Raw genomic sequence first — 11,953 nt, 5'->3', positions numbered from 1 at the left:
TGAATTAGATTCATATGGACAGATCATAATGAATTAGATTCATATGGACAGATCATAATGAATTAGAATCATATGGACAGATCCTAGATAGGTCATAATGAATTAGATTCATATGGACAGATCATAATGAATTAGATTCATATGGATAGATCATAATGAATAGATTCATATGGACAGATCCTAGATAGGTCATAATGAATTAGATTCATATGGACAGATCATAATGAATTAGATTCATATGGATAGATCATAATGAATTAGATTCATATGGACAGATCATAATGAATTAGATTCATATGGATAGATCATAATGAATTAGATCATATGGACAGATCATAATGAATTAGATTCATATGGATAGATCATAATGAATTAGATTCATATGGACAGATCATAATGAATTAGATTCATATGGACAGATCCTAGATAGGTCATAATGAATTAGATTCATATGGACAGATCATAATGAATTAGATTCATATGGACAGATTCTAATGAATTAGATTCATATGGACAGATCCTAGATAGATCATAATGAATTAGGTTCATATGGACAGATCCTAGATAGATCATAATGAATTAGATTCATATGGACAGATCATAATGAATTAGAATCATATGGACAGATCCTAGATAGATCATAATGATTTAGATTCATATGGACAGATCATAATGAATTAGATTCATATGGACAAATCATAATGAATTAGATTCATATGGACAGATCATAATGAATTAGATTCATATGGACAGATCATAATGAATTAGATTCATATGGACAGATCCTAGATAGATCATAATGAATACGCTTTGTGGATAAGGGTTGGGGTCTGTTTTAATTTAAATTCAAGTCAATTCAGAAGGTTAACCAAATTCCAATGTTCCTCTTTGAAAAGCAGGTAAGAGAAATGACCATTTCAGTTTACTTCCTGAATTGACTGGATTTGAATTGAAATAGAATTGAACCCAAACCTCTTGTGGATGTGGGCCCAGCCCTGTGTGGATACTGTAATGCGATACTGCATTAATCCACGAGAGGGCAGCAGATAGTAGGGATCTTTGGAGGGGAGGGGGAAGATAAGGTGTTGGTCGTGTTTAATTGGGGGAGGACGGGCTCGTGGAACGGTATCAACACAATCAAACACATGGTTTTATGCCGTTCCATTCGCTCCGTTCCAGACATTATTATGAGCCGTCCTCCCCTCAGCAGAGTCCACTTGTTTGAGCGGATAGTAGCTGACTGTAGACGGGTAGTCGAGGAGTAGAGCTGGGGAAGCTTAAATAACTACCTACAGCAAGTCGGCCAAGTTCTGCTGTTTCTAGGAAACGCGACAATTACCAGACATGGTATTCAACCTTTGTTACTGCGGATGAAGTGGATGCTAATCGGAAATTCCTACACGAAGCTGATCAACACGGTCCAAGGAATAAGTATCCCAAGCATTCACAAGACTTGTTTTGAATATTGATGTTTTTCTAAAAATATAACCATGATTGATTGGATTGGATAGGCTACTAGAATGACAACATATAGGTGTTTCAAATCAAAGTTTATTAGTCACGTGCGCCGAATACAACAGGTTTAGACCTTACAGTGAAATGCTTACTTACAGACTCTAACCAATAGTGCAAAAAAGGTATTAGGTGAACAATAGGTAGGTAAAGAAATAAAAACAACAGTAAAAAGACAGACTATATACAGTAGAGAGGCTTTATACAGTAGAGAGGCTATATACAGTAGAGGCTATATACAGTAGAGGCTATATACAGTAGAGAGGCTATATACAGTAGAGAGGCTATATACAGTAGAGAGGCTATATACAGTAGAGAGGCTATATACAGTAGAGAGGCTATATACAGTAGAGGCTATATACAGTAGAGAGGCTATATACAGTAGAGAGGCTATATACAGTAGAGAGGCTATATACAGTAGAGAGGCTATATACAGTAGAGAGGCTATATACAGTAGAGAGGCTATATACAGTAGAGGCTATATACAGTAGACAGGCTATATACAGTAGAGAGGCTATATACAGTAGACAGGCTATATACAGTAGAGAGGCTAAATACAGTAGAGAGGCTATATACAGTAGAGAGGCTATATACAGTAGAGAGGCTATATACAGTAGAGAGGCTATGAGGCTATATACGGTAGCGAGGCTATATACAGTAGAGAGGCTATATACAGTAGAGAGGCTATATACAGTAGAGAGGTTATATACAGTAGAGAGGCTATATACAGTAGAGAGGCTATATACAGTAGAGAGGCTATATACAGTAGAGAGGCTATATACAGTAGAGAGGCTATATACAGTAGAGAGGTTATATACAGTAGAGGGGCTATATACAGTAGAGAGGCTATATACAGTAGAGAGGCTATATACAGTAGAGAGGCTATATACAGTAGAGAGGCTATATACAGTAGAGAGGCTATATACAGTAGAGAGGCTATATACAGTAGAGAGGCTATACACAGTAGAGAGGCTATATACAGTAGAGAGGCTATATACAGTAGAGAGGCTATATACAGTAGAGAGGCTCTATACAGTAGAGAGGCTATATACAGTAGAGGGGCTATATACAGTAGAGAGGCTATATACAGTAGAGAGGCTATATACAGTAGAGAGGCTATATACAGTAGAGAGGCTATATACAGTAGAGAGGTTATATACAGTAGAGAGACTATATACAGTAGAGAGGCTATATACAGTAGAGAGGCTCTATACAGTAGAGAGGCTATATACAGTAGAGAGGTTATATACAGTAGAGAGGCTATATACAGTAGAGAGGCTATATACAGTAGAGAGGCTCTATACAGTAGAGAGGCTATATACAGTAGAGAGGCTATATACAGTAGAGAGGCTATATACAGTAGAGGGCTATATACAGTAGAGGGGCTATATACAGTAGAGAGGCTATATACAGTAGAGAGGCTATATACAGTAGAGAGGCTATATACAGTAGAGGCTATATACAGTAGAGAGGCTATATACAGTAGAGAGGCTAAATACAGTAGAGAGGCTATATACAGTAGAGAGGCTATATACAGTAGAGAGGCTATATACAGTAGAGAGGCTATGAGGCTATATACGGTAGCGAGGCTATATACAGTAGAGAGGCTATATACAGTAGAGAGGCTATATACAGTAGAGAGGTTATATACAGTAGAGAGGCTATATACAGTAGAGAGGCTATATACAGTAGAGAGGCTATATACAGTAGAGAGGTTATATACAGTAGAGGGGCTATATACAGTAGAGAGGCTATATACAGTAGAGAGGCTATATACAGTAGAGAGGCTATATACAGTAGAGAGGCTATATACAGTAGAGAGGCTATATACAGTAGAGAGGCTATATACAGTAGAGAGGCTATACACAGTAGAGAGGCTATATACAGTAGAGAGGCTATATACAGTAGAGAGGCTATATACAGTAGAGAGGCTCTATACAGTAGAGAGGCTATATACAGTAGAGGGGCTATATACAGTAGAGAGGCTATATACAGTAGAGAGGCTATATACAGTAGAGAGGCTATATACAGTAGAGAGGCTATATACAGTAGAGAGGTTATATACAGTAGAGAGGCTATATACAGTAGAGAGGCTATATACAGTAGAGAGGCTCTATACAGTAGAGAGGCTATATACAGTAGAGAGGTTATATACAGTAGAGAGGCTATATACAGTAGAGAGGCTATATACAGTAGAGAGGCTCTATACAGTAGAGAGGCTATATACAGTAGAGAGGCTATATACAGTAGAGAGGCTATATACAGTAGAGGCTATATACAGTAGAGGGGCTATATACAGTAGAGAGGCTATATACAGTAGAGAGGCTATATACAGTAGAGAGGCTATATACAGTAGAGGCTATATACAGTAGAGAGGCTATATACAGTAGAGAGGCTATATACAGTAGAGAGGCTATATACAGTAGAGAGGCTATATACAGTAGAGAGGTTATATACAGTAGAGAGGCTATAACAGTAGAGAGGCTCTATACAGTAGAGAGGCTACATACAGTAGAGGGGCTATAACAGTAGAGAGGCTATATACAGTAGAGAGGCTATATACAGTAGAGAGGCTATATACAGTAGAGAGGCTATATACAGTAGAGAGGCTATATACAGTAGAGAGGCTATATACAGTAGAGGCTATATACAGTAGAGGGGCTATATACAGTAGAGAGGCTATATACAGTAGAGAGGCTATATACAGTAGAGAGGCTATATACAGTAGAGAGGCTATATACAGTAGAGGCTATATACAGTAGAGAGGCTATATACAGTAGAGAGGCTATATACAGTAGAGAGGCTATATACAGTAGAGAGGCTATATACAGTAGAGAGGTTATATAGAGTAGAGAGGCTATATACAGTAGAGAGGTTATATACAGTAGAGAGGCTATATACAGTAGAGAGGCTATATACAGTAGAGGGGCTATATACAGTAGAGAGGCTATATACAATAGAGAGGCTATATACAGTAGAGAGGCTATATACAGTAGAGGGGCTATATACAGTAGAGAGGCTATATACAGTAGAGAGGCTATATACAGTAGAGGGGCTATATACAGTAGAGGGGCTATATACAGTAGAGAGGTTATATACAGTAGAGAGGCTATATACAGTAGAGAGGCTATATACAGTAGAGAGGCTATATACAATAGAGAGGCTATATACAGTAGAGAGGCTATATACAGTAGAGAGACTATATACAGTAGAGAGGCTATATACAGTAGAGAGACTATATACAGTAGAGAGGCTATATACAGTAGAGAGTTAAGACTCTCTAGGCTATATAGGCTATATACAGTATATACAGTAGAGAGACTATATACAGTAGACAGGCTATATACAGTAGAGAGGCTATATACAGTAGAGAGGCTATATACAGTAGAGAGGCTATAACAGTAGAGAGGCTATATACAGTAGAGAGGCTATAACAGTAGAGAGGCTACATACAGTAGAGAGGTTATATACAGTAGAGAGGCTATATACAGTAGAGAGGCTACATACAGTAGAGAGGCTATAACAGTAGAGAGGCTATATACAGTAGAGAGGCTATATACAGTAGAGAGACTATATACAGTAGAGAGGCTATATACAGTAGAGAGGCTACATACAGTAGAGAGGCTATAACAGTAGAGAGGCTATATACAGTAGAGAGGCTATATACAGTAGAGAGTCTATATACAGTAGAGAGGCTATATACAGTAGAGAGGCTATATACAGTAGCGAGACTATATACAGTAGGGAGGCTATATACAGTAGAGAGGCTATAACAGTAGGGAGACTATATACAGTAGGGAGGCTATATACAGTAGAGAGGCTATAACAGTAGCGAGACTATATACAGTAGAGGGTATATACAGTAGAGAGGCTATATACAGTAGAGAGGCTAAATACAGTAGAGAGGCTATATACAGTAGAGAGGCTATATACAGTAGAGAGGCTATATACAGTAGAGGCTATATACAGTAGAGGGGCTATATACAGTAGAGAGGCTATATACAGTAGAGAGGCTATATACAGTAGAGAGGCTATATACAGTAGAGGCTATATACAGTAGAGAGGCTATATACAGTAGAGAGGCTAAATACAGTAGAGAGGCTATATACAGTAGAGAGGCTATATACAGTAGAGAGGCTATATACAGTAGAGAGGCTATATACAGTAGAGAGGCTATGAGGCTATATACGGTAGCGAGGCTATATACAGTAGAGAGGCTATATACAGTAGAGAGGCTATATACAGTAGAGAGGTTATATACAGTAGAGAGGCTATATACAGTAGAGAGGCTATATACAGTAGAGAGGCTATATACAGTAGAGAGGCTATATACAGTAGAGAGGCTATATACAGTAGAGAGGTTATATACAGTAGAGGGGCTATATACAGTAGAGAGGCTATATACAGTAGAGAGGCTATATACAGTAGAGAGGCTATATACAGTAGAGAGGCTATATACAGTAGAGAGGCTATATACAGTAGAGAGGCTATATACAGTAGAGAGGCTATACACAGTAGAGAGGCTATATACAGTAGAGAGGCTATATACAGTAGAGAGGCTATATACAGTAGAGAGGCTCTATACAGTAGAGAGGCTATATACAGTAGAGGGGCTATATACAGTAGAGAGGCTATATACAGTAGAGAGGCTATATACAGTAGAGAGGCTATATACAGTAGAGAGGTTATATACAGTAGAGAGGCTATATACAGTAGAGAGGCTATATACAGTAGAGAGGCTCTATACAGTAGAGAGGCTATATACAGTAGAGAGGTTATATACAGTAGAGAGGCTATATACAGTAGAGAGGCTATATACAGTAGAGAGGCTCTATACAGTAGAGAGGCTATATACAGTAGAGAGGCTATATACAGTAGAGAGGCTATATACAGTAGAGAGGCTATATACAGTAGAGGCTATATACAGTAGAGGGGCTATATACAGTAGAGAGGCTATATACAGTAGAGAGGCTATATACAGTAGAGAGGCTATATACAGTAGAGGCTATATACAGTAGAGAGGCTATATACAGTAGAGAGGCTATATACAGTAGAGAGGCTATATACAGTAGAGAGGTTATATACAGTAGAGAGGCTATAACAGTAGAGAGGCTCTATACAGTAGAGAGGCTACATACAGTAGAGGGGCTATAACAGTAGAGAGGCTATATACAGTAGAGAGGCTATATACAGTAGAGAGGCTATACACAGTAGAGAGGCTATATACAGTAGAGAGGCTATATACAGTAGAGAGGCTATATACAGTAGAGAGGCTATATACAGTAGAGGGGCTATATACAGTAGAGAGGCTATATACAGTAGAGAGGCTATATACAGTAGAGAGGCTATATACAGTAGAGAGGCTATATACAGTAGAGGCTATATACAGTAGAGAGGCTATATACAGTAGAGAGGCTATATACAGTAGAGAGGCTATATACAGTAGAGAGGCTATATACAGTAGAGAGGTTATATAGAGTAGAGAGGCTATATACAGTAGAGAGGTTATATACAGTAGAGAGGCTATATACAGTAGAGAGGCTATATACAGTAGAGGGGCTATATACAGTAGAGAGGCTATATACAATAGAGAGGCTATATACAGTAGAGAGGCTATATACAGTAGAGGGGCTATATACAGTAGAGAGGCTATATACAGTAGAGAGGCTATATACAGTAGAGGGGCTATATACAGTAGAGGGGCTATATACAGTAGAGAGGTTATATACAGTAGAGAGGCTATATACAGTAGAGAGGCTATATACAGTAGAGAGGCTATATACAATAGAGAGGCTATATACAGTAGAGAGGCTATATACAGTAGAGAGACTATATACAGTAGAGAGGCTATATACAGTAGAGAGACTATATACAGTAGAGAGGCTATATACAGTAGAGAGTTAAGACTCTCTAGGCTATATAGGCTATATACAGTATATACAGTAGAGAGACTATATACAGTAGACAGGCTATATACAGTAGAGAGGCTATATACAGTAGAGAGGCTATATACAGTAGAGAGGCTATATACAGTAGAGAGGCTATAACAGTAGAGAGGCTATATACAGTAGAGAGGCTATAACAGTAGAGAGGCTACATACAGTAGAGAGGTTATATACAGTAGAGAGGCTATATACAGTAGAGAGGCTACATACAGTAGAGAGGCTATAACAGTAGAGAGGCTATATACAGTAGAGAGGCTATATACAGTAGAGAGACTATATACAGTAGAGAGGCTATATACAGTAGAGAGGCTACATACAGTAGAGAGGCTATAACAGTAGAGAGGCTATATACAGTAGAGAGGCTATATACAGTAGAGAGACTATATACAGTAGAGAGGCTATATACAGTAGAGAGGCTATATACAGTAGCGAGACTATATACAGTAGGGAGGCTATATACAGTAGAGAGGCTATAACAGTAGGGAGACTATATACAGTAGGGAGGCTATATACAGTAGAGAGGCTATAACAGTAGCGAGACTATATACAGTAGGGAGGCTATATACAGTAGAGAGGCTATATACAGTAGAGAGGCTATATACAGTAGAGAGGCTATATACAGTAGAGAGGCTATATACAGGCACCGGTTAGTCAGGCTGATTGAGGTAGTATGTACATGTAGATATGGTTAAAGTGACTATGCATATATAATGAACAGAGAGTAGCAGTAGCGTAAAAGAGATGTTTGGGGGTAGGCAGGAGTGTTCAGGAGTCTTCTGGCTTTGGGGGTAAAAACTGTTGAGAAGCCTTTTGGTCCTAGACTTGGTGCTCCGGTGTCACTTGCCATGTGGTAGTAGAGAGAACAGTCTATGACTGGGGTGGCTCGGGTCTTTGACCATTTTTAGGGCCTTCCTCTGACACCGCCTGGTGTAGAGGTCCTGGATTGCAGGCAGCTTTGCCCCAGGGATGTACTGGGCCTTTCGCACTACACTCTGTAGTGCCTTGTAGTCGCAGACCGAGCAGTTGCCATACCAGGCAGTGATGCAACCCGTCAGGATGCTCTCGATGGTGCAGCTGTAGAACCTTTTGAGGATCTCAGGACCCATGCCAAATCTTTTTAATTTCCTGAGGGGAATAGGTTTTGTCGTGCCCTTTCCACGACTATCTTGGTGTGTTTGGACCATGTTAGTTTGGTGTTGATGTGGACACCAAGGAACATGAGGCTCTCAACCTGCTTCACAGCAGCCCCGTCGATGAGAATGAGGCGTGCTCGGTCCTCCTTTTCCCGTCGTCCACAATCATCTCCTTAGTCTTGGTTACGTTGAGGGAGAGGTTGTTATTCTGGCACCACCCGGCCAGGTCTCTGACCTCCTCCCTATAGGATAGTCTCTCGTCGTTGTTCAGGCCTACCCCTGTTGTTTCTGCAGCATGTGGGATATTCTCAGTTGTGTGTGTCATGACTTCATGTCCTTGTACCTTCCTCATTATTATTTGTGATTGTGCAACATGGTATTGTATCAGACGTGATTTAAATGGAGTCCACAAAGAATCTTTCTGTATGGTAATCTTTCTGTATGGTAATCTTTCTGTATGGTAATCTTTCTGTATGGTAATCTTTCTGTATGGTAATCTTTCTGTATGGTCATCTTTCTGTATGGTCATCTTTCTGTATGGTCATCTTTCTGTATGGTAATTGATAGCATCACTGTAGCCTGTTGTGCATTCCTTACATTCTCAACCTTTACGGGCTCCCGAGTGTCGCAGCGGTCTAAGACACTGCATCTCTAGTGCTAGAGGAGTCACTACAGACACCCTGGTTCGAATCCAGGCTGTATCACAACCGGGCTGTGATTGGGTGTCCCATAGGGCGGAGCACAATTGGCCCGGCGTCGTCCTGGGTTTGGCCAGTGTAAGCCGTCATTGTAAAATAAGAATTTGTTCTTAACTGGACTTGCCTTAAATAAATAAATAAATAAAATGTTTTTGTTTTTGTCAGTAAGCATGTGAAGAACAGAATGTGATTCAAAGTAGCCTAGTGGTTAGAGTGTAGAGGCGGTAGGGTAGCCTAGCGGTTAGAGTGTAGAGGCGGTAGGGTAGCCTAGTGGTTAGACTGTTGGACTAGTAACCGGAAGGTTGCAAGTTCAAATCCCCGAGCTGACAAGGTTCAAATCTGTCGTTCTGCCCCTGAACAAGGCAGTTAACCCACTGTTCCTAGGCTGTCATTGAAAATAAGAATTTGTTCTTAACTGACTTGCCTAGTTAAACAAAGGTACAATATATAAACATGGGACACAACAGTAACATCTACATAAACACATTTAGCCACGTTGTTGTAAATAGAACATTTGATTTAATTTATGTTCAAAATTTGAATCATACGAGGGTCTATGTAATTAGATTGTAAGGATGGAAGGATACATGTAATTAGATTGTAAGGATGGAAGGATAAATGTAATTAGATAGGTGGGGGGACTGGAGTTGGGCTGTTGGGGGGACTGGAGTTGGGCTGTTGGGGGGACTGGAGGAGGGCTGTTGGGGGGCACTGGAGGACTGGAGATGGGCTGTTGGGAGGACTGGAGTTGGGCTGTTGGGAGGACTGGAGTTGGGCTGTTGGGGGACTGGAGTAGGGCTGTTGGGGGACTGGAGTTGGGCTGTTGGGGGACTGGAGTTGGGCTGTTGGGGAGGACTGGAGATGGGCTGTTGGGGGGACTGGAGTTGGGCTGTTGGGGGGACTGGAGTTGGGCTGTTGGGGGACTGGAGTTGGGCTGTTGGGGGACTGGAGTTGGGCTGTTGGGGAGGACTGGAGATGAGCTGTTGGGGGGACTGGAAGACTGGAGTTGGGCTGTTGGGGGGACTGGAGTTGGGCTGTTGGGGGGCACTGGAGGAGGGCTGTTGGGGGGCACTGGAGGATTGGAGTTGGGCTGTTGGGGGGACTGAAGATGGGCTGTTGGGACTGGAGTTGGGCTGTTGGGGGGACTGGAGTTGGGCTGTTGGGGGGCACTGGAGGAGGGCTGTTGGGGGGCACTGGAGGAGGGCTGTTGGGGGGCACTGGAGGATTGGAGTTGGGCTGTTGGGGGGACTGGAGATGGGCTGTTGGGACTGGAGTTGGGCTGTTGGGGGGACAGGGGTGCCCCCCTGTATAAACTGCTGTAGCCGGTGCCCCCCTGTAGAAACTGCTGTAGCCGGTGCCCCCCTGTAGAAACTGCTGTAGCCGGTGCCCCCCTGTAGAAACTGCTGTAGCCGGTGCCCCCCTGTATGTCACTGATGAGAGAATCAGTCTGTGTCTCTGTATTGTGTGATAGGTGTGTTAACATGATCTTATCTTTTCTCTTCTAGATGGTGTGAGGGTTAGGAGGGGTTAGGGGGGTTTGGGTTAGGCAGGGTTAGGGGGGGTGTTTAGAGCTAGGAGGCGTTAGGGATAGGAGGGGTTTGGGTTAGGATGGGTTGGGGGGGGTTTAGAGCTAGGAGGCGTTAGGGATAGGAGGGGTTTGGGTTAGGATGGGTTAGAGCTAGGAGGCGTTAGGGATAGGAGGGGTTTGGGTTAGGATGGGTTAGAGCTAGGAGGCGTTAGGGATAGGAGGGGTTTGGGTTAGGATGGGTTGGGGGGGGTTTAGAGCTAGGAGGTGTTAGGGATAGGATGGGTTTGGGTTAGGATGGGTTATGATGGGTTAGGGTTACGGTGGGTTACGGTGGGTTAGGGTGGGTTAGGGTGGGTTAGGGTGGGTTATGATGGGTTAGGGTTACGGTGGGTTACGGTGGGTTAGGGTGGGTTATGATGGGTTAGGGATACGGTGGGTTATGATGGGTTAGGGTTACGGTGGGATACGGTGGGTTATGATGGGTTAGGGTTACGGTGGGATATGGTGGGTTATTATGGGTTAGGGTTACGGTGGGATACGGTGGGTTATGATGGGTTAGGGTTACGGTGGGTTATGATGGGTTAGGGTTACGGTGGGATACGGTGGGTTATGATGGGTTAGGGTTACGGTGGGTTACGGTGGGTTAGGGTGGGTTAGGGTTACTGTGGGTTACGGTGGGTTAGGAATACGGTGGGTTATGATGGGTTAGGGTTACTGTGGGTTACGGTGGGTTAGGGTGTGTTAGGAGGGGTTAGGGTGTGCTAGGAGGGGTTAGGGTGGGTTAGGAGGGGTTAGGGTGGGTTAGGGTGTGCTAGGAGTGGTTAGGGTGTTCTAGGAGGTGTTAGGGTGTGCTAGGAGGGGTTAGGGTGTGTTAGGATGGGTGACATGATCTTATCTGTTCCCTTCTAGCCGGTGTCTCCCTGCTCCTCTCTGAGAGAGTCAGTCCAGGTTTACAGGGACCACTGTAAGATGGCCAAGGAGCTCCACCAGGTCAAACACCAGATCTCGCTGCTCGAGGACCGCAAGTAAATCACTGTCCATACAACTTTACTGATCACGGAAATCACACATTCCTTTCTGGAGACCCCCATCCCAAATCTAATGACCCCACCCCACTCCAAATCTAATGACCCCATC

General features: G+C 42.5%; 1 protein-coding gene across 1 annotated transcript in view; it reads left to right on the top strand.

Annotated features, from left to right (window-relative positions):
* Positions 1–11,953, top strand: part of LOC116358323 (MAP3K7 C-terminal-like protein) — a 29,495-nt gene that overhangs the window by 2,904 nt on the left and 14,638 nt on the right. The window contains exon 2 of the mRNA XM_031809636.1: positions 11,726–11,841. Coding sequence (XP_031665496.1) covers positions 11,726–11,841 — 116 coding nt within the window. The remainder of the gene's footprint in view (positions 1–11,725; positions 11,842–11,953) is intronic.

This window comes from Oncorhynchus kisutch, linkage group LG29 (assembly GCF_002021735.2).
Source record: "Oncorhynchus kisutch isolate 150728-3 linkage group LG29, Okis_V2, whole genome shotgun sequence".
In the NCBI taxonomy this organism is placed as follows: domain Eukaryota; kingdom Metazoa; phylum Chordata; class Actinopteri; order Salmoniformes; family Salmonidae; genus Oncorhynchus; species Oncorhynchus kisutch.
Note: the sequence above shows the minus strand (reverse complement) of the source record. Positions and strands in the feature narration are given on the sequence as shown.